General features: G+C 37.8%; 1 protein-coding gene across 3 annotated transcripts; it reads right to left on the bottom strand.

The window, feature by feature from the left end:
* Nucleotides 1-3,784: 3,784 nt before the first annotated feature.
* On the bottom strand, nt 3,785-23,713 carry LOC134666411 (histidine--tRNA ligase, cytoplasmic). Of its 3 annotated transcripts, none has more exons than XM_063523540.1 (9): nt 23,453-23,713; nt 23,050-23,337; nt 21,692-21,904; nt 20,975-21,196; nt 18,661-18,867; nt 17,659-17,953; nt 16,073-16,173; nt 14,982-15,164; nt 3,785-6,442 (listed from the first exon to the last, which is right to left on the bottom strand). In XM_063523540.1, exons 1-9 carry the CDS (start codon nt 23,543-23,545, stop codon nt 6,212-6,214), a joined length of 1,833 nt encoding a protein of 610 aa, XP_063379610.1. In that variant the 5' UTR covers nt 23,546-23,713; the 3' UTR covers nt 3,785-6,211. The 3 variants fall into 3 exon arrangements, with proteins under 3 accessions (XP_063379610.1, XP_063379611.1, XP_063379612.1); XM_063523541.1 differs by lacking the exon at nt 23,050-23,337 and adding an exon at nt 22,620-22,788 and having other exon boundaries at nt 23,453-23,709; XM_063523542.1 differs by lacking the exon at nt 23,050-23,337 and having other exon boundaries at nt 23,453-23,711.
* Between the last annotated feature and the right edge of the window lie 360 nt (nt 23,714-24,073).

The raw sequence follows: 24,073 nt of genomic DNA, 5'->3' as shown, positions 1-24,073 counted from the left end.
TTCACAGCGTTAAGGATGTAATTAAATTGTGACGATTTAACACGCGCTTCCATAGTTTCATTTTAAAGTGTAGATTAGCTACGCTGAAGCTGGACAGACGACACCGATTTTGCACGCCCCGGCGTCCCGTCTCGGTCCAAGGCGCTGCGCGCTCGACTGTAGCAGATGTACCATATTGAAATATCCCGCCCGACCGGCCGTCCGTGCGTCACACACCTACTCACCAGATACCCTCTTCGAAATACCTATTTGACTTCCTCGCCTTACTGCACATCGACAAATATCTCATATCAAGATTCCGATTCAATATTCGCGTTCTCAGCATGTTTTAAGTTGTCACAAAGGAAAATAAAATTCAATGCACTTAGGTACTTAGGTATACTTAGGTATTATTATAAATATGCATACATCAATCTAACTAAATTTACCCGACACCAAAACCCGAAGTCGACATCACTTTATACGACTTATGAAAATTCCACAAGTTAAACCATAATTTAATGAGTATCTGGATAGAGCATTAATTCCAATGAATTATACACTCAAAGAAAAGAAAATTGTATTTTTAATGGCGTTTATAGTTATAAACTAACCTATTGATTTTACTTGTTTCCGTGCCTTGCCTTGGTATGTTATAGTATTGTGTGTCGTCATAACTAGCATATCGTTGGCTACTTGGTTTGTACTCTATCTGTAAATAGTCTCCCTCCTCTTTTCTCAGCTGTCCTTTCTCTGATCCGTCATATCTTGGATCTTCGTATATAGTGATAGTTTGTTTCCTGTGGGCAACCACTGGTGCATTTCTGGGCACATCTGCAGCAGCCACTGGTGCTGCTCGTGATTCGCCGTAACCGTATCCATAGCCATATCCACCATCGTGGCGTAAACCGCGACTGTCGTAATATCCTGGGCCAGCGTAATCTCTGTCCCAGCCGCCCCTGTCCCAATCTTGTCCTCTGTCCGATCCTTGATCTCTGTCCCATCCCGGGTCCCTGTTCCACGCCCGATCTCTATGCCATCCTTCATCTCGGTCCCAACCTGGTCGCTCCCAACCTCTCCGCTCTTCTTGCCAACCCCAACCGTGGTCCCGGTGTACAACTGGTTCGCGGTATTCGCGGTGATCGTGTATTTTTCCCCTGTCATATTGGTTCCTATCGTCGCGATATTTATTGTAATTGGAGTGATCATCTAAATAATGCTTCTTGGCATAATCGCTGTGCCCTACGTTCTTATGACCATTGTCGGCGTATCGGTTGTAACCACCATGGTGATGGTTGTCACGCACGTATTCTTTACCGTTATTGTGCGCCCCGTGGTATGTCCTTCCGGCTAGATTATCGTGACTGGCCAATCTGCTGTTGTAGGCTGCTTCGTCGCCTTCGTCGTTAAAATCGTCAAAAAACGTGCTTTTATTCGAAGACTCGTCCTTGTGGTAGGAATTTTGAAATCCCTGCTTTTGGTGCCCCTTTTTATGTCCTCTTTTAAATCCATTCGCATGGCTATCCTCTGCTTTGTCCTGTTTCGAGACATGACCTTTATAGGCGTCACTTTCCGATGATGACTTCGTATCGTGATCTTTCTTGATATATTTGGCTTCATCACTGGCTTTAGAGTACTGGTTTTTGTGGTCGTCGCTGACACGGGTTTCTATATCATGCACTTTTTCGCCCTTTTGCGTATCATGTTTGATGGATTCAGCTCCCTCTTTGTGAGATATGTCCTTTAGATGTTCCTCTAAAGCATCTTTCAGCACTGAACCACTTGTGAACGTAAATAACACCGTTAAAGTTAAGATTAAGTAAATTTTATAAGGAATCATCTCATCACAGATTGGCAGATGTTGCTTCTGATGCGGTGTGCGAGGTAATGGGTAGGAGTCCCATTGGTTTAACAGTTTTATATCGGTGCTAATCGTGTTGTCGTTCTTCGCGGTTAGTTAGAGCACAATGACAGGAACCACAGCGGGTATGGCGGGAACAATTGATCGCTGCCAAGTTCGGAGCGTCCGTGACATGGCATTTTTGAGCACGGAGCTAGGAGCTATCGAGGTCAATAGAACCCAGTCGAGGGCGTTGACTATAAGGTCATTGATACAGGAGCTGAATAACATGTACCGATCTGTGACTGTTTGTATTAGAAATGAGTAGGAGCTCAAAAGAAGAAAGTCGTCGTCGTAAGGCACAATGCTCATAGTACCGCTGGTCGCTGGAGCAGAAAGGTTCTTGAGTGGCGATCGCGAAGCGGAGAATGCAGCCAGAGTCCGCCTCTATAGTGTAGAGGACAGCGGACCACCGTTCGTTGGGGAGTTCGTCCTGGCCATAGCAGAAGCAAATATCTAGACATTACCATACATTACCTACATGACGCCAACTCACTTCGTCGTAGGTATTACGTGCGCAAAATATGTGGTTCTGCTCTTCTGCTGCATCTCTTGGTTTTAGGTACCCCCGACGGAACGTAGGTATATATGCATAAGGGAGGTAATTTAGTTATAGGTCAAGGAAAGAGGATGCTCCGTCTAAGCTAACTTTACACAGATTTGAACAAAACAAAGTAAGTGCTGCCTGCCATTATATACTTAGGTACGTCATATTTTCATAGAGAATTGACTTTCATCAGTATTGCGAATGCCATACAGAGTTACTTAGCTTGGTCCAAGCTTAGTGTAGTGCACTATCTAGTATCTTAATGCAATATTAGGACCCACTGTTGTCTCTGAACTTTGTTGAAAGTTAATGTTGTTATGATATTTGTAATTTGTACAAATGAATTGCTCACGGGCGCAATTGTATGACAGTATAGTTTTTATGGCTTATTAACTGAAATGTCAATTTATTTTGAGAATAATAAATATCGTTAATACTTATGGTAATGAGTCATAATCATAATTGGTAAGTACACTTAATTACTATTTGAAGTTATATCTCAAAATTCAACTTCTTTCTTGAGTAGGCCCATAAACAAAGAAACAATGGACATATAATTATTAACCAATTCAAAACTGAATTATTTTAGGTCCCAGTCATATACGTCACATATCAATATACGTCATAATTTCATAGAAGTTTGACGTTTAAAATGACAATTGCACTGCGTGGGCTATCAAAATCGCTGCAGACTTTTTACGGTCTGACTATATGCACGTAGGTCTATGTTGCTCTGTGATGGATTAATCCCTCTTTGGCGTTGGACCTACGGATGCGGTGCGGATATATCCGTCCTTGGCGTGAGAAAGGTTAATACTGCGCCAATACACAGAGCCCTAAAGTGGTGCCCCCTACAGTTCTCGCATGTTCCCTGTATTATATATGGGGAATTATCTATAAAAAGGGACCTTATTGTCAATGGCGCTTACGCCGCACAGCGGTGCGCGGTGTTGTATTTATATCGGAGCATCGTTAATAATGGCGTAAGCGCCATCGACAATAAGGTCCATATGGGCTGGGTAAGGCCTCTAAATATATATGACGTTTTCTATGAAAAGGGCATAGAAAACGTCATATGGAGCATTCCACGGGCTGTCCCGTACAAACGCATTTTATTTCGTGTGTTGCGACTTTTTTTTCGGCTTTAAAGCAGGCGATTATTTTTCTGTGCATATTTTTGAGCATTTGTCATAGAAAAGGAAACTCTTATACCTGCAAACCTTCAGAAAATACGCGTTTGTACGGGACAAACGGTAGACAATTTCATGGAATGCTCATATATATTTAGAGGCCTTACCCAGCCCATATGGATTAATTTAACTGTCAGGTTCTCCCTAAGAATAAATAACACACCAATATTGAAATCAGTATCATTTATTTCACACATATACAAAATACTATTGCGGTTCTAGTAACTTTTAGCATTCTAAAACTATTTGAGTTAAGACAACACAACCTGTATAAAATATGTAGGTAACAGAAATAAGTAACATACAGCTTTAGGTATTTAGATCTTGAAAACCAAAATGCACATAGCACAACTTACATTCTAAAATAAATATTACAAGTATTTTAAATGCTTTCGAAAGTATGATAAATGATACGCATTCACTTGTTAAAAATATGTAATTAGATTTTTTTTGTACCCAAAATGATAAAATAAAAACCGACCAAGTGCGAGTCAGACCACGCGTAAATAAATGAAAATAAATTATGCCAACGAACGATAGAAATCGTAAGTATAAAACATTATTCAGTCCACAAGAAAACTTTACTCTGTGTTACCAGTCATGTATACAAGGGATGTTTTATTGACGAGTAGTTTGAAAAAGGGATTTAAATTTGAATACGTTTTAACACATTCATTTCATGATATCACAGCGAATAATTAAATTTTCTTTTTGGTGTCTTCAGCTGATAGAAACTATACGTCTTGTAAATTATACCGTCGGATGATGGTCCCTATGGCAGTTAATATGGACCAGGGCCCAGTTTTATAAAGTTACAAGTTACAAGTTTACAGGCGTTTACTGGCAACACTTGCTCCGTTTTTTACAATTTGCGTTTTATAAAAGTACTGTGTTACAATTTTACAAGTTACAGGTACAAGTGCCTGTAGCTCAACCATAGATGAAAATACGGGAGTTTTATAGTTTTAAACTCATAATCGAACAAGCGTTTTATAAAAATATTGTAAATTACAAGTGTAGATTGGTACACTTGTAACAAAAACTTACATACGTCTTGAGTCCTGTAACAGCACAACAGCAGTTACTTGTAGACTCGTTTTCTGAGAGATTTTAAACTTTACTCTTTATTGTTAAGCACCAACGCCAACGATTGTGCCAGGGCATGCATACTTTTCCATGCACTGACCTTATTAGTTTTTGTTAATGTATCTGTAATATATAGTAAATAGGAAATAAAGTGACAATATGTTTGATACTGATTTTATTGACGATTCGTTTTATTTTATCTACTTGGAAATGGAAAGGGATTATTCCCGATATATTTTGTCGTTGATTTATTAGCATTCGTCTCTTTATTTAAGTATTATAGTGCATTCACATTATGGTAAAGTGTACTATTCATAATTTTCGATACACAGCGTATTTATCTTTGAGCCGCTACCGAAACGATACATGTAAAAATGTGAAAGAGTACTTATTTACATGTTATTTTCTTATTAGGTAAATATTTCATGAAATCTAACTTAATCTGAATCTGAAAACGGCCCAAAAAGTATATCCTTGGCATGGATCGCCGCTCTCCCACTCGATTTTTCCTTCATTTCTGGCCATTTTTCCAGTAATTAATATTTTACAGCAAACAAAAACACATCATTTAGTAGAGCACCGAGTATCTATGACAGACGTTTTTTTTAAAATAGTGATGTCCTTCACACCTGTAGATTTCACATGTAATCGAGATTGACCGTGGTTCTTTACAACTGTAATAATTTATGTGTATTTATAAAACACCTGTAGCCGTTCACAGTGCATTACAGGTGCCTGTAGCCTGTACTCTTGTAACCTGTAACTTGTAATTTTATAAAACTGGGCCCTGCTGTCAGAATAAAACATTTGTAGACATTTTTTGGTAGTTTATTTCATAAACTAAAAATACGGTAATACTAATAACTTTAATTTATTATCTTTAAAATGCCCAACCAAAAGAAACTTGAAGGAATTATCATAGGATAGGGACCATTATTTGACGCAAGAGGTATAGGATCAGTAGCACAAAAATTGCATGTCCATTGGTTTACATATTTACTAGTTCAGGACAAATGCTTTAGCCTCCGAACACGCTACACAAATCAGGCTAGCTAATCTTAGAACTGATTCTCAACTCCATCAACATAATTTAACTAAATATCTCTAATTTGACATGTTATCTAGTAGTAGACTCGTTTGGCAAGTATAATAAGTCGTTAACTTGCACGAAGGCATCATGAAATAAGTTACAGTAAAATGTGCCTATTTTACTCCAAGATTCGAAATTTAGTTTAAATTTCAATAATCACTATATTGCGGTAGGTACCTACCTACCGTAATATAGTAATAATTGTTGATGTTATATGCCGAGTTAAAGCAGAGCCTTACTATCTTGTTGTAGCACTTAAATGAGGTGATATATGTTAAAAGCTGTTGGAGCACAATTACCCAGTGGGGAGCTAAAGTCACATTTTACAGTAAACATTTCGGCACACAAGACCCATGTAAATTACACAACAAATCCTTGATGAATCTGAGAATCAAATTCAAAGAACATACAAAAAAAGATTATTTATTTCCATTGAGGGTAGTGTTGAGCGCGGCTATCCTCGCCTGCAGCTCGTCCACCAACTGGTGACGCGGCACCTCGCACTCGTCGCGCGAGGCGACGTGGCGGATCTTGACGACGCCGCGCTTCACCTCGTCGTCGCCGAGCACCACCGCCAGGGGGATACCCGCCTCCTCGCAGTGTTGCAGTTGGTTCAGCATTTTTGGGTTCTTCTTATATGATTGCTCCGCCTGGAACGAAAGTGAAAGTCTTTATTCTTCGATTCAGTCGCTTAAGAGCCCATCAACGTGCTAGTGCCCTGCTAAATAATCGTGATTATTCAAATTCAGCGCTTAATTCGACGCTTGGTTAGGTTAAGGTTAAGTAGCAGTAATTGGCCAGCAAGGCTATGATGGTCGACTGGATAAATGATATGGCTGTATAAATGATGATAAAACTAACATTTTATCCAGTTTTTATTGATTTGTCGTCTTTTCCACTTTTGACAGCGATAGTCGTTAAATGATTAACTGCATAACATGGTCGTAGGATAATATGTCATTTGTCTACATTTCCAACTTAAACTTAGTGGATAAGTGGATAAGTTAAATGATATAAATGCCACTCACTTGTCTAGATTTATACAGTTTTATAACATTCATACCGTTTTGTCCACTTGGACAAAAATACACGGTAAATGGCTACGATTGTTGGATAATTAGACATATAGTCGATTTTTGACGGCTAGCCTTTGAAGAAAAAAACAGCTTACATTCAAGGACGTTTGTCACTGAAGCTTGACTAATAAGGTACACGAGCTTCAATGGTGTGGCTCTTATGATCTTCATATTTGATTTCTTTTAGGTACATCTTGCACATGTTAAGCCAAAACTTATTATTATCCTTTTGGAAAAACACGAAAAGTCAGCATTATTAACGACACTACAGTCATATCTATCTAATACCTTTAAACGAGCAATTTTTGGATATTTCTCTTAGTAATTGTAATACGTTAGATTGAATTGTTAGTTTTATTTTATAAAATTGTTGATGTTATTATTTTTGCTTTTATGTAAATTCAATGTTGACGTGTAAAAGTGCCCTTGTGGCCTATTTGCTGAATAAATGTTGATGTTTGATGTTGATGTTTGATGTTTGATTTATTTATTTATATGTATATATATTTCGGGGATCTCGGAAACGACTCTAACGATTTCGATGAAATTTGCTATATGGGGGTTTTCGGGGGCGAAAAATTGATCTAGCTAGGTTTTTATATGTTTTCCGAGCATAGCTCGGTCTTCCAGATATTTAGTTACCTATATGAAATGCGTTATTCGATTTTTATTTCTTTACTTCTCGTAAAGTCAGCCATGAGAAAGTCCGTGTGTGTGTACTACCTGAAATTTATTGATTGTGCCATTTATTCCATTTTAGAGGGGAAATGAAGATTTACATGTTCGAATAGAATACATATATATGTAAATTACAATATTTCATTGAAATTATTTGTTCTCTTCGTAATGACAGCCAGCCATGTGACATTTCAAAGTCCGCTGTCATATCGCACCCAGCGAATAGGTTATGTTTTATTTTCAAATTTTTATTTTATAAAACCATAAACATAATTAATAACAAACTTAGAATAAAATTAACCCAAAATTATAAAACTACCTAAAAAACTAAAACTAATACCTAAATATATATACGGCAGTGCCCCCGCCAAGTCGAGCGCGAAGCAAACACTGCCGTACCATCCTTTACAGGAACCATTTCGCCGCATTTTCAGGCCCCTATTTGAGAACCTCTGGATAAGACCAGAACGCAGAAATTTTGGTCATCCAGTAAGCTATAATCACATACTTAAAATCCAAAATTTCAAGTCTGTAGGTCATTTAGTTCCGAAGTTAAGCGAAAGCAAAGTTTCGCATTTATGAAACTCACTCATGATCATCAGAATAGAACTAGTACTTCCCATAAACTCAGAGAGCTGAAATTTGGTACAGAGTTAGGGTTTAATGGCCACATAAAGGGAAAACCTAAAAATATTGCAATATCAGTCACGTTTTAAAGATCTAAGAACTGCATAAGTAAGTTTGTAATCCCATATAAATATATGATATTACAAAGTTACTGTTGCAGTTCCTACAAATAGTAGGTAAAGTAAAGGTACACTACGATGTACGATGTGAGTATGAATGAAGATATGTTTAGTTATGATGTGTGTATTACATAGTATGGGTATGAGTACCCGAAAAGAAGTACTGCCTACAAAAAGAGATGAGATCCCATCAAAAACATTACATGTAAAAAGGTGCAAGTCTCGCAACGCTTTTACTACAAATAAGTTTTGAGATGTAATGTGAAACCAAGTCGGTTATTTTAATCAGTGCCAGGGGGTTTCTACAAAAAGAAGTGAAATCCCACCAAAAACATTCTGTAAAAAACTAGCCAAGTCTCGATGGAGCTGCTTGTTTATCTCTAAAAAGTAATGAAATCTAGACAAAGTCGTGCCAAGTCTAAGGTTCCTTACTGCGATTTCTTTATTATTATAGTTAATGTTGTGTGACTTGGCCGTTGAAGGGTACACAAGGGTACAAAACCAGGTGCTCCATGACACCATTGCACCATATATTTGCGGCATTTTGCTGCCTCAGCAGCTGCGGCCGCCGCGCCCGCTCTCAATGATGTTGAACCGAGGTGAGACGGTGCCAGGGTGTCCACACACGTTGCGTCCCAAATAAGGGCCCGTCCCACACTCCAGGGCACAAGGGTCATTCCGTCGGGCCTCTTGCCATCGTCGCGCGCGAGGCCAGGTGGTTCGAGAATGGCTGGGACGTTGGCGCTGACGAAGGCCCGACGGAGGATGTCGTTAAGGCAGGCATGGCGTGACAGGCGGCCGGCACTTTTAGAACACGATAAACCGTGGTGTCCAAGGCTGTCCACAAAAGTTCCGCAGGGGCAGCGATGGGGTGAGACAATGTTGGATCCTAGGCAAAGACCGACAGCCAGCCTGAGGGTATTATTGTCGAGTAATGTTCCAAAGTTGGAGGAGGGGAGAGCATGTAACCAGGAGCCGGATTCTCTTTCCGAAACAGCCAGGATGCGTGCTTTTTCCTTAAACGATTTATTTTTCTAAACTGCAACATTCCTAACTGTAGGTACACCGGTGGACCTTATTTCAAAAGTCATAAAGTCCACCGATGTGCAGTTAACAGTGTGTGTGATTGTACAATTCGGCCGTGCTTATAATAAGAGCAATAGAGTCAGACCAAGAAAAGTCTGCAGCGGATTTGATAGCCCACGCAGTGCAAGTGTTATTTTAAACGTCAAACTTCTATGAAATTATTACGTATAAATAACACTTGCACTGCGTGGGCTATCAAATCCGCTGCACACTTTTCTTGATCCGACTCTAACTCTTTTTGAAGTGTCATTCAATTGGATACTTTGTACTTGTACAATATGTTCTACAATTGAAAGAGATTTCAAAATGAGTTACTGCTCTTAATAAGCACGGCAGAATTATTTATTTGATTTTGACAGATTAGGTACCGTATTTTAGGTTAATAAGGTCGACTACTGCCCTTAAAATTTTGTATGACATTACAAGCAAATATCAGCAATCGTGAATTAAGTATTGTAGCCGAGTCTACTTTAGTCCGATAATGCATCAGCTTATTTCAAAGACTATGAATTCTAAGTACTAGAAATAAAGTAAATTTTGCGACATGATAAAGACGGTTAAATTTGAGGCGTAGGAATAAGAGATTCACTTTAAGAAAAACCTTATATAAACTCAATTAGAATCTATATTTCAAAATCTTAAACCATCCAATAACTTTTAGCTATCAATGCCACATGTGCATAAGTGGTGTGTGCGGCATGTCATTTAGCCAACTATTCATTAAAATACGCTTTAAGTAAACTTGTTTAGAATTGATTTTTCAGAAGCTCATACTATGGGTAAATTTAACTGTCAATGACATATCTAGATAAGTGGTAGAATGTGGTTTAACCATCTTTTCTTTAAAATACACCTTAAGTCATCGAGTATTAATATGATTTTTCAAAACCTCACAACATGTCACGCTATCATTAGTCACATATACGTTATCCTCGCGAACTATTAATTAAAATACGCTTTAAGTAAACTTGTTTAGAATTGATTTTTCAAAAGCTCAAATCATGGATAAGTTTTAACTCTCAATGACATATGTGGATAAGTGGTAGAATGTGATTAAACCATCTTTTCTTTAATATACACCTTAAGTCATCGAGTTTAAAATTGCTTTTTATAAACCTCAAAACATATCACGCTATCATTAGCCACTTATACGTTATCCTCGCGACTTTTTACCGAATTATATCATTTATCAGATAGTCGTCATATCATGCATTAAATGATTAATGATATGGTGACATAACCATCATAGCCCTCCTGATGACAGTAACAAAGAATCATGGAAATAATGGTTTCAAAGAAACGTATATGTTAATATGATTCTAAAATATGGCCCAATCTCAGTATAAACTGAAGGATTATTAATATATTCAATAAAATAAAAGTACGAAATTCTCCACTCGGCCATTTTGACTGAAACACCAATCAGAGGCGACGTAAGAGTTGACGTCATCAATGCATGACATATTTCTTAGAGCAACATAGACAACCTCATTGACTGTAATCCATTACGTGCTCGCCAAAGAGTTTGGAGGTTCAAAAAAAATATTGTTTCGCCACTAAACATTTATTACGTCCAGAAAATATTATTACACGATATAAAGTAAATATTTATTTGATATTATATAAATAAAATGCTAAATAATACGATATTTCCCCAAAAAACTTTTTTAATTATTTGGCTGAACGGAACTATCATTGCCATGTTGGTTGTCGTAACTAGAAAAAAATAAAAATTAAAAAGTAAATCCGGCGCTCGGTGATTTTTACTCAAAATTTACATGTATCTAAACAATTCATCTTAAATTGCAACCGTGTGAGAGTCTTTGTATAAAATTAACTTATTGTGAACAATTTTTGTAATGTATTTATCATCCCTAATCGTAATATATGGTGCCGAATTAACAATATCATTCGGATTCAAGGGAAATTCGTAACTGTAAGTATGTAAGCAATGTCTACCACCATAATTTATGACGTCACAAATAGCGTGCGAGGCGTTTTCGCGCGAGGTTTAAACTGGCTATAATAAAATGCAATTATTTATGTTAAATCTTATTAGTATAGCTGAAATATTGTGTTTTTCGGAACCAATACAAGTGTACCGACAATATTAAAAGGGATTTCAAAATTTGTCATCAGGCCAATTAGTTTTAAGTGTGATTTATTTTTTGTGACGTACAACTTTTAATAGTTATATTGATATTGATATTTATTGAAATCAAATTTTACAGCATTACAGCTAACACCAATGCACTGTAAAATCAAGTAGTAAAATTAAGTACCTAAGTAATAATAAAGCGATTAATAAGCTACTAAGATATTACATGTTTGATATGTTTGTGTATTACTATTTGTGGAAATAATAGAATGTGAAATTCAACGACAGGTATTTAAGAAAAGGAGCCGCTACGTACTGAATTTTGTATTTAAGTACCTTTTGAATACATCAAACTAGTTTTTATGTTGCTGGATTCGTCAATCTATGCGTCCTAAGTTAAAGCGGCCGTTTTTATTTTGAGTTCATAGATCGACGAATCCAGCAGCATAAAAACTAGTTTGATGTATTCAAAGCCCTTCTAGCGGCCCCCTTTTTTAAATATCTTTCGTTAAATTTAAATAATCACGATTATTTAGCTGTAGCGCTAGTGTGCACGTTGATGGGCTCTTAACTTCAAACTCGGGTAAATCCATCTATCAGATTATGCGATTTTGGTATTAATAAAATGTAATAGGGTAGATATTTGCTGATAGGGTCGAATGGATTTACCCAAGTTTGAAGTTAAACGACACAATTTAGACATATTATAATGTACCTATTTATATACGTCAAAAACTACTACCGGTTCTAACTCTACACCACAGCCGCCCCCAATAAGATACCGGTGCAAGAAACTCGGCGGAACTTATTTTTCTATCAATAAAGTAGAAAAGTAAGAAGATTGATCTAGAAGAAAATAATAGATGGAAAAAAGTTTGAAACCTGGACCGAGCAAACCTTTGAACGATTTAAAATCCTCTTCAATATAATATTTCAGATATCCACTTCGCTTTTCACGATTTATATCAATGAAGTCAAACAAGTTTAACCAGATTGTTTTATAAAGCATTATCGCAGGCTTTTATCTGTTATTTATAATAACCATATTTGAACACTGACATACCACGTGTCCCAAAATTCAACGATAAGCTGGCACCAGAAGATGGACCTGCTCATGACTACTCGAGGAAAAATAATTAAAAAAAATATCTCAATTTATTATAGAATTACAAGAAAAAAAACGGGTGACCCTAGGGCTGGCTCATTCCTAGGCCAAAGAATAGGCATAGCTATTCAGCGTGGGAATGTAGCCAGCCTTATGGGCACCCTTCCGCAGGGGACAGATCTGGGGGACCTAAGGTAGGTGGGTAAGTTTTATTTGTTTATTTTATTAGTTTTAGTTTTAATTATTTAGAAAAAATAAATACCGACACCCCTACAATTCCTTCCAATTCTCTATGTCTACAATTTTAATTTATTTTTCACTTTTTTTTATTACGTTTCCTCGAGTAGTCATGCAGGTCCATCTTCTGGTGCCAACTTATCGTTGAATTTTGGGACACGTTGTATAACAGCATACGTTTTAAAAAGTCTGTCGAAAACTATAACAAATAGGCGTCAATAAGTATCAAACAATTTTTTTATCAAGCAGAAACGTCTGCGAGCGATCGGTAGGTACAGTCATCAGCAATATTATCTTACACAACTAGGGCCGCAAAAATATGTGACACGTCTTATTTGGAGCGCAATAAGAGCGCGTCATATATTTTTGCAGCCCTAGTTGTGTAAGATACTATTGCTGATGAATGTACTACAAATTTACCCTTTAAAATAAAAAAATTGTTATATGAATAAAGTTAACCATGGAAATATTCTGTAATTTTGGGGTATTTCCATTTGTCCCCATTCCACGTGACCGCGGCAATATATGAGGCGCGGACAAATGGGAATACACATCGTTTTGAGATTTGAGCTGTACTCTAATTGCTTATCATTCCTGTCATACGATTAAATTATGAATAATTTTGAGATATTTGAAATGGATAGAAAAGAAATGATTTGTTACTATAGTTCGTTTTTTTTAGCATTAGAAAGAACTTGCAAGAAGGTAAGCGATCTTGACATGTCTTTTAATTGAAAAACGCTTTTTAAAAATCAAAAACTATTACTTATGAAAGCAAAATAATATAAATTATCGTATTAGATTCATAATTGCTACATATTTGCCGTAACCTATTTTTAAAATGTGTTTGTCAATTAAGAGACACATCAAGATTGTTTACCTAATTTCTAATGCTAAAAAAAACGAAGTATAGAAGAATTTCTAGTACGTCAAAAGCGGTGGAAATCCTTGGCGACTTGCTTATTACTTATTCCTTTTACCATGTACATATATTATGATACTTAACTCCGTATACAGGGTGGAAAGATAAGTCGGGCCCTGGAGGGAAACTACCTTAAATCCTCAAGCTGGCTCATTTTACTTAAAGGAGACAGTCCTTTGTTTTTAAAAAGAAACATAACTGCATTCAAGATTTTCTAAAACTCGCCTCGCCCAGGACTCGAACCGACTATAATTTCCAAAAAATAAAAACTCGCCATTTTATTCTACTAGTCGATACAGTTAATGATAACATTTCTCCAAGAAACATTAGGTCTTACACTCGTCTGTCGTACAAAATATTCATAAAATGTAATATTTAGCACTTAAGCTTTTTTTAGACAAGCCAAATTGAAGAAAAAAAGATAAAAACTTTGAATGCACTTTTGTTTCTTATTAAAAATAAAGGAATGTCTCATTTAAGGTAAATGAGCCAGCTTAAGGATTTAAGGTAGTTTCCCCCCAACGCCCGACTTATCTTTCCACCCTGTACAGCCTGGCAAAAAAGAGTAGAAATTAAAAAGTGGCAACACTGTAGTGTCGTCCCGTTCTCTTATATACATTGATTTGAAAGGGACGACACTATAGTGTTGCCACTTGTTAATTTCTACTCTTTTTTGCCAGGCTGTAGAATAATATTATTTTGTTTTCCACGGCACCTGTCTGGTACTCTCATTGTCAGTCAGTAGATATAAACCGACCTTTATGTTTCACGACAGACTGTTAATAAAAACCGGACAGTGCGGTCGGACTCGCCCACCGAGGGTTCCGTACTTTTAGTATTTATTGTTATATTTTTAGTATTCGCAGAAATACATAATTGTGGTTCATGACATACAGCCTGGTGACAGATAAACAGACAGACGGGCAGTGAGGTCTTAGCATAGACTAGGAATCCTCTAGATGGAGTTTAGAGCAATTATTTCATGACATCGATGCTGCCAAAAATAACGGGGTGCGGGGGACGAGGTGAGCGAGGTCCCGTGCCGTTATCGGTCCGTTCAAAGACACTGGCGTCACACAAAGCCACTTTCGACTCTAAAATGGACTAAAACTACCGTATATTGTGGCAGAGGGGGTAGAGCTACTATGCTCAGTCTGGAGGATGTCTCGTCTGTGGGTCTCAGTAATAGGGTCCAGTTTTTACCCTTTGGGTTCGGAACTCTAAAATAATAGCGGGCGTACCTTGATGCCGGCGCTCCAGAGCTCGGCGCAGATCTTCATGCGCTCGTCCAGGAAGTTCTTCTGCGCGGAGGCCACGTACACGTCGACGTCGGCCGCGCGCACGCGCCGCGCGCCCGCCGCCAAGCGCGCCTCCAGCACCGAGAACACGCGCTCCACGCCGATGCTCACGCCCACGCACGGCACCTGCGCGTCGCCACAGAATAAATAACACTACCGTGTACAGAACACTCCCTCTCTAACATAACGCGTCTGTTACGATTGGGACAGATATGGCCGCTAGGTGGCGACAGCGCCACGCGCGGCTTATGGCTAGCCCCCAAAATTGGTGTGGAACGGATGTACTTTTAGCTACCTGTAGCAAAGCGACGAAATCGCGGAGTGAGCCACGCCTGGCGTCGGCACAAACTAATATAGTATTTTAGGGATGAGGAGGGAAGCAATGCTTGTACTATGGGTACTATGCGACGATATTCATACTTAGATAAAATCAAATTCAAAATATACTTCATTCATGTAGGTCTAGCATCAAGCTCTTATGATACATATTTCTCTTCGTTGTGATGAACACACAAATAAATACCCTTACCATAATTCGAACCCGGGACCTCTAGCTTCGTAGGCAGGTCCACTAATGACTAGGCTAGAAAGTCGTTAAATGCATTTAGTAGTACTTGTCGAGACCTTCGTAATGAGTCTAAACTCGATATGTTTGTGTTTTTCCATCGGGGAGTTCCAATGGCTACCTTCCGACTACATCATCAGATCAGCTCCATGTTAACACATTAGGCAAGATGCATTTAAATATAATATCTATACCTAGCTTCAATTTCCACGTCCATAATGACATTTTATTTAAATCCCGTTTAATTTATTCACATATACAAACATATTAAGATTAATGTTTAATTTTTGCTACAAATGCAAATCCGCAACATGCTTCGTCCAAAACAAACTAATGATGATATCCGCAACAGGCTTCGTCATTAATAATGACTCATTATATATTAAAGCAAAGTTAATGCGCAAACTTAAATCCTGATTTTATGAATTTTATTTAAATCCTGACTGATTGAATATCAAGCATAGCATACCTGTTTATTTTTAGAATCAAACATTCCAACGAGGTTATCGTATCGTCCACCACCAGCGATCGATCCGACGGTCTGCTCCTCATTGCCTACTTTGATCGGTTCTGAAAATGTTAAAATAACGTTTTAACAAAATATTTAGACGCCATGACTGCTTTAAATTTATACACTTTTGGGTGTAAAATAAAATGAAATAACTTTATCTGACGTTGTAGTAGATGTAGGGTACACAATAGTTATTTGTTTTACAAGGGGGCAAATTTGTTGTTTAACTGCTCGTGCTAATATTGATACCCGAGCAAGCGAAAGATACCAAAATTGAACCACGAGCGTAGCGAGTGGTTCGATAAATGGAATCTTGAGCGTCGCGAGGGTTTCAAAGCACGAGGGTTAAACAAAATTTGCCCCCGAGTGAAACACAAAATTTTTCACCACACCAACCTGAAGCAAATATTAAATGTAAAATATCAAACCAAATCAAATCCAAATGAATGTTATTAAATATTTATCATCCAAAATCATCATTTAAAAGTCATTTCTACCAGCAAACATAAGAAACAAACTCAAAATTTGCATTTAATTACTTTGTCTCACATGTGAATAAAATGCAACTTTGCTATCAGTTTTTGAAGTGCAAAGTAAGCCTTTCCGAGCTGGTGTGGTGAAAATATCTAAACAAAGCCTCTATCACCAAAACGTTAAGGTACATGCTCAGATATATCTAATGGCGACTGAGCAAAAGGTTAAGACGAAACAGGAGCTGAGTTTTAAACATTTTAGGTAAATATACCCGTCTCGCTAACGGAAGCGGCTCCTAAAACTAGTGCGATAAGGACAAGGCGAAAAATCCCGCGTAAAAATCTCAAAAATCGAGGTTTCGTACTCGACTGTTTCCTCCTCCAAAACTTAACCAATCGTAACCAAATTTGGAAATCTAAATGATTATGAATTATGAAATTATCTGTGTCGGACCGTTTTGCATTTTTGGCTAATTGATATCAGTTTTGAATACTACGCCTCTCATTGCGGCATAGTCAATGAGGCCATTTTGGCCATTTTTGAAGGACTCTAGCGCCTTGAAAAACAAAAATATTAAAAAAACAAAACGGTCCGACACAGAGATATTGACAATATTAATCTGTGTTGAAAAAATCATTGCTCTAGCATCAAAACCCACAGAGGAAACAGTCGAGTACGTTTGTATGGAGAAATGACCACTCCTGTTGGCTCTTAAGCAACATTTAAAATAGATATATCTATATATAGCCAGCGACATAATTGATTATATATGCTGCGTGTCCTAAATTGTAAATACCTCTCTGTAAATTACTAATTTAATAAAAAAAATAGCACCACATCCGTTTTACATAATTGATTAATTACAAACGCTAATTACCGTGGACTTATCGATTTCATTGTCGATTTAACACGCAATCACATCGCGTGAATACGAGAAAAAACGGATGGAAACGATTTTCATTAATAAATACTAACAATACGCTAACGCACATTAACTAACTCTATTACCAAAAGCAAAAGGTCCAATGTTGAATGACGCGGAGAATACTACACGGGTAATTTTTACTTACGAGTTAAAACAGCTTCATAGATAACTCCAGTGTAGTAATCGAGCCCTCTCGCCAAACTCAAGTCGAAAAGGATCTTATCCTTAATGCCAAAGAGTTCACAATAGTGGAGCAAGAGCTTGATGCCTTCAAGGCCTTCGACGGCCGCTTTAGTTTTAGACAGTTTCTCGTCTTTGAGCAGTTTGTCGACGAGTTCGGTCCCGCCGTTCAATCTGACGTATTCGCCGATTTTGTCCGCCGCTTCCGGAGTTACGCCCTTCTCGTTTATCATTTCCGTTCGCACTTCCTCCCATGACAACTGAAATTTTATAAGATTATTGTAGAGTACCATCGCCCACACTCTTTAACTGTCCATCGGTGGACCTTATACCTTTTGTAATAAGGTCCACCGATAGACAGTCAAGTGTTGCTGTCTGCAGTGGCGACGCGTCAAACATATCCATAGGCAAGCCGGGGCTAATTTGGCTTACATATTTCCTTTACAACTCAGCTCAAACGTCCAAAAACAAGCAAGCCGGTGGGAATCGGCTTTTATGGACGCGCCGCCACTGGCTGTTTGTACACTAGAGATATGACAATTTAAAAACAAATTCTCTCTACCGTCACTTCCATTGGTAAACACACAAATAAACGCCCTTACCAAGATTCCAACCCGGGACTTGTTTCATAGGCAACACTACCGACTAAGCTAGGAGGGCGTTAAGCTAGGGTTGTGTAGGTAGGCGTGGGTGAAATGGTCCGTCGCGCGAGGCCCCTTCGGAAACAGTGAAAGAAAAGGGCCTCGCAGATGCGACTTCGCCCACGGCTAGATTAGTTCACGCATACGGCGGCCGATCGAAAGATATCGTGAAATTCCTAGGCATATCGTGAGCAAGTCAAGCACAGTCGAGCAAGTGCCACGGAAGTTCTGTACATACTAGCCTAAGTAGCATACCTAGGATCTCAGAGACCTATTTAAGGCTGTTTATGGATACGTATGTGCCGCTGTATTACTAGTACACGTACCTTATCCAGTTTGTCGACTGTGGAGCAGGTAGCGCGGAAGTTGTCGGCGGGGACCCCGCAGGCCTCGAACATGCCGTCGAGCAGCCGGCGGTGGTTCACCTTCAGCACGTAGCGGCCTATGTCCAGCGCGTCCAGGATCTCGGAGACCACTCGGAGGCACTCCGCGTCGGGCACCATCGGGTCGTACTGGCCTGCGATGTCGAAATCCTACAACAAAATCTGACGTGAACACGACGTACTCGGATTTATTTGCGTGAATAGGTTACGGTTACGTAAGATTGCAGTTGTTTTATATACATAGTGTCTCCTAATTCAACCGTCCACAAACAGCGTGCAAATATATGTTGCATTTCTTAAACTAAGTATTTACTACATTACATTATATACATTATGTACCTACTACATTATATTATGAGTTATTCAAATAATCGTGGAGTGAATAAAACATTTTATTTAACAGCCTTTCATGTAGGGTTTTTTTATTTATTAATTGGCAAGCATTTAAGACAATAAATCCCTAAGTGTGGAAATATTTAATAAGCTGCCAGCTTGTCAGGTGCTTAGCTTTTACTTTCTTACTTAATTTCGTACTTTTAAGCAATGTTATTATAATAAGGTACTTGCGCCTAATAAGGCCCACTTTTAATTTCATTTTTTATTTTTTTCATTTTTGATATGAACTTGCAATTTTGTCTATGGTACTAACCAAACATGGGCGAGAAATTTAAACTCATTTACACTTATAAAAGTATGAAATTTTGAAATTGAGCAAGCTTTAAAACTGGGGCTAATAAGCCCCAGTTTTAAAGCTTGCTCAATTTCAAAATTTCATACTAATAAGGTGCAAGTACCTTACATATCATAACTACGTACATAACAAAAATACGTGCAATAAAGAGTTACTGTATTGTAATATTAAATGATTTCGTCTCGTGTTAAAACATGATAAAAACACGTGGTACACGCCTCCATTTTCTATACCACGCAGCGTATGACGTATAAAATAATCGCATAATCACCGATACCGAGCCGCAAGCAATGCTCATGCATATTGAGTAGCCAGTAGGTATGTGATAATGAGTGTTGACCGCGTAGTCGTAACCTGTCTTTGACCTTAACCGAATAATCGCGTATTGCAACACCGATCTGCATACCGGACATGATGTGACCCACTTTACGGCGCGAACGTAACCTATGCACTTTCTAATGCCAATTATCTTCGCGGCTTGTTTCAGAGCAATCTACAAAGTGCCATAAATAAGTACTCACTAGCTTAACGTATGGGCAATAAGGTCGTGTATACATAATATTGGCACTTTGTCCATGTCGACATTTAATACCGTGACTTTAGGTACGTCTGCATCTCTTTTATTAGCCAGTTAAAAAAAAGGAAAAATTTAGAGAAAGATAGTTTGCATAACTCAGTAGCAAATATCTGTAACACGTAAATAAATACCCTTGCTAGGATTCAGGGCCCCCCCACATCTGGCGTCTTTCGAGCGTCGGCGTCTACAATTCTATGGCCGACGTCGACGCAACTGCGCAGCGACGTCATTTTCCATAGCGCTGGACCGACGCCGACAGACGCCGACGCTCGAAAGACGCCAGATGTGGGGGGGGTCCTCAAATCCGGGACCTTCTGCTTTATAGGCAGATAGGCAGATTTAGGCGGTACCAGCCCGTAGGTAGATTTATATAGATGAACTATCTCCTGCTGTTAATTCTGTCTCGTAAGTTAGAACACAACAGTAAGGGCCCTCCCACATCTGGCGTCTTTCGAGCGTCGACGTCGGCCATAGAATTGTAGACGCCGACGCTCGAAAGACGCCAGATGTGGGGGGGCCCTAAGGGCCATTTTATTTAAAGTTGTCCCCTGAACTTTTTTTTCATTTGTAAAATTTTATGTCATTTCTACTCAGAATCACGAGCTCTTTCTATCCTAATAGGAGAAAAGAAAAAAAGTGTCCTAAGGTTTTTATTTCCATTCCGTTACCATTTTTCATAGACTTTGTATGGCGGTCACGGAATGGAATTATCGAAAATTGTATGGAAACTTTGGGACACTTTTTTTCTCCTATTAGGATCAAAAGATCCTGAGTAGATAGGCTCATGATTCTGAGTAGAAATAACATAAACAATTTCAAATTTGAAAAAAGAAAGTGTAGGGGTCAACTTTAAATAAAATGGCCCTAATAGTCTGTAGAATAAATGTTAACACAATACTGAGTATACTAACAAACTCGCCCACAGATAAACGGACTTACAACTACATGTAATGTACATTACAAGAAAAATATTTTTTTCTCAAACTTACACATTGATAGAATTCCCTGTATCTCCCCCTAGTCATGGCCGGGTTGTCCCTTCTGTAGACCTTCGCTATGTGGTAGCGCTTCAACGTGTTGATCTTGCTCATAGCCAGGTAGCGCGCCAGCGGAACTGTCAGGTCGTACCGCAGCGAGAGGATCTCGCCCCCTTGGTCTTTTAGGTCGTAGATTAGTTTGGAGTCCTCGCCATATTTGCCTGTTAATACTTCCTGTGAACAAATTGTATGCTTTAAGTATGTTACAGATAAGCAGCCAGGCCAAGCCCATTTATATTTTAGGTTAAGCTATTGCATGGTTTGTATTGTAGTCCAAAATAAATTATTGTTATATAATGACTGTTCCAAGAAAGTAAAATTGTGCCATTTATGATTTTTTTCGTTTGCCCTATCTATAGCAGGCCTCATATTTTGCATTAACTCCACTCAGGCATAGAGAAATACATACTTAAAAATTATTCTTAAATAAATAAATATTATTTATCTACGACTGAGGTAAGAATATATTTTTTGGTAGCTCCAATAAAAGTACAGGTTATTTTAGCAAGGCTTTGATGGTAGCACACTACTGTGTAAGAACTCCTGTTAGATTCCTTTCATAACCCACTATTGACGGTAGAACACTGTACAAAATTATATACTGTGTTTGGGCTTCAAACTGAGTAGTCTGGCCAGTCATTTATGTAAGATAAAACTGCATAGTCAAACCTTCAATTCAAAAACAGGTGTGTCAATACATTCAGCGCCATGCCTCTTGAAAACCGTTATAATCTTCTGCAAAACCTCATTTCTTATGGTCATTTGCTGCGGAGTGTAATCCCGTGTTCCCTTCGGCGTTTTGAGGGTGAACTTCTGTGGAGCGGCATCTTCTGGAGCGAGCTGGGCTTTAAGGGCTAATAACTTTGCTACCTCTTCCTTTATCTGAAAGAAGATGAAGTTTATTAAATTCTATATCTTAACCCTAGAATAGAGGCGTCTTTTGTTGAAACGTTAGTGCTACCGTGGGGAGCATTTTGGCGCCCATACTTATCATGATTTTTTGCTTAATGGATAAATCAGTTTGTAATCATCTTTATGGGACAAAATAAATCAAAAAGTATTAGAAAAAGTAACATTTATACTATAGTTTTATACTTTAATATATGTGATCAAGTAAACATAGTTTTTACGTTACGGGCTGTAAAATGCTTATAGCGGGAGCACTGTAGAGTTAATAATCATATGGGTATACATTATAATCCTTGTTTTTGTACTGAAAATTGTATCTCAAAATATTCCCATGAAATAATTATAGCATATATAGATTATGCATGATCCATTTAACAAAATCTAAATCTAAAGAAAACAATAAACACAGGCCAAAACAGGAATTAACAGCACTAAACTATTAAGGGAGTACATTCTATTCATGCATGAAAATAATTTTACATGAAATTATGCCATATAGCAGCAGTATAGGTGCTACTGGCAGAAATATACAATTAGAAACTATTGACAACTGACAAAAAATTTGAGAGTCACATTTTAGCAATATTTTACCCAAAACAACATTAAATTATTAAAAAAAACTGCTATTAGAGGGCAAATAAAAAAGGCACTCTATTTAATATAAGTAAAGCGCTTAACTTTCTAATACCTTGCAACAAGCTGATGTTGTAATAGTCTTAGTTAAAACTCTGTTTATATTGTGCAACCTCAATGCGGTTTTATGGATTTTCACAAGACTTATTGCTCGGAAAGACATGCTTCACTGGTTGTATCCAATGTTATGCCAAAAATTCCAATACAGTCCCTTGTCACCACAGCTTAACAAGTTTATACCGGAAAACAGAAAAATGCAACACTTAAAAATTAATTGTATCCACGGCTATTATAGGTAATTAATGGGCTCTTAAAAAATGGATATCGATAACAACCCTTGTGGTGACTAAGGAACCATATGTGGAGGTTCATAATAACTTTTAAAAGTATATGACAATGTTAATAGAATACCAGAGGCTATCTACTGTGCTGAATAATATTTACAGTGAATAAATACTTAATCATTTTATATATAACTCACGGACCTGTACTTCAATAGATAAAGTAACGCCTTTTGGTTTTGAGTTCATAACGTCAGGAGGTTGAACAATAGGGAATTGTGTTACTTCAGCTACGCTGAAGCTCCGCATATGGTTCCACCACCTCCGGATATATATGTATTTTCGAAAATCTATTTTTTCTAAGTCTTTAGCAAGTATCACATCGCAATTGGTAGGCGTATAGCCGCAAATGTAACTGTGTTGTGAAAAATGGGTGTCGATTTCAGCTAAATCATACTGATTTCGTGGACTGCCTTTGTTGGACACGCAGGCCTATAGAATAAATAAAACTGTAATTTAAAACATTCCAAGTATGATCCAATACGATAAAGTATGTGAATGATGTAATGTAATACACCACATTTTATCATATTACATCAACATTTACCTTTTCGCTCGATTCCTTTGCAGCCTTCAATTTTCTTACTAGTTCACCTTGTTCTTTAATTTGCTGTAGTAGTAATTCTTGTGAATCGGCCATAATTAAAAGCAGAACACAGGGATTACACTTTCATTCAAAAAATAACGTCAAGGCTATAACAGCGAGTGCAGTATAACAAAATAATAGAATTGCAGTTAGCCTTTCGCTTTTGTACCTTTCATTTTTACGTGTACTGTAATAACACGTACTTCAAGAATAAAGAGGTTATAATTTTAAGCTATTCAGGCCAACACTAAAGAAGTTGTTTTTATACTCAAGATTCATAGTCCTCAAGCGATTCCCTGTGTAGGTGAAACAGCGTAACTTGCTAGTGTTGGTTTTACCGATCCTTATGTTAAAACCGGTAGTATCACGTGCTGAGGTCATGTGACATCACATCAATCAAACTAGAGTCTGGTATAAGAATAATGAAAGTTGAAGCTTAAAAACGCGGTAATAAAAAAAATATCTGTAGCAGGGGCTCTTTGATTATATTGATTTTATCATTTTTATACTTTTTATGATTTCTACATTATTGAATTTGTTTATCCGATAAAAATCTACGCAGCACTAGTTTTTCCGTATACC

The sequence above is a fragment of the Cydia fagiglandana genome, chromosome 8 (genome assembly GCF_963556715.1).
Source record: "Cydia fagiglandana chromosome 8, ilCydFagi1.1, whole genome shotgun sequence".
NCBI lineage: Eukaryota > Metazoa > Arthropoda > Insecta > Lepidoptera > Tortricidae > Cydia > Cydia fagiglandana.
This window is presented reverse-complemented; position numbering and strand designations above follow the sequence as displayed.

What these genes read in the sequence shown, in the direction of transcription:
- LOC134666411 (XM_063523540.1), bottom strand. Translation starts at nt 23,545, where the DNA reads ATGGCCGATTCACAAGAATTACTACTACAGCAAATTAAAGAACAAGGT. An exon ending in CAGTCGACAAACTGGATAAG is followed by an intron (nt 17,954 to 18,660) that starts GTACGTGTACTA and finishes ATAAAATTTCAG; the next exon opens with TTGTCATGGGAGGAAGTGCG. An exon ending in CTATGAAGCTGTTTTAACTC is followed by an intron (nt 16,174 to 17,658) that starts GTAAGTAAAAAT and finishes TAACATTTTCAG; the next exon opens with AACCGATCAAAGTAGGCAAT.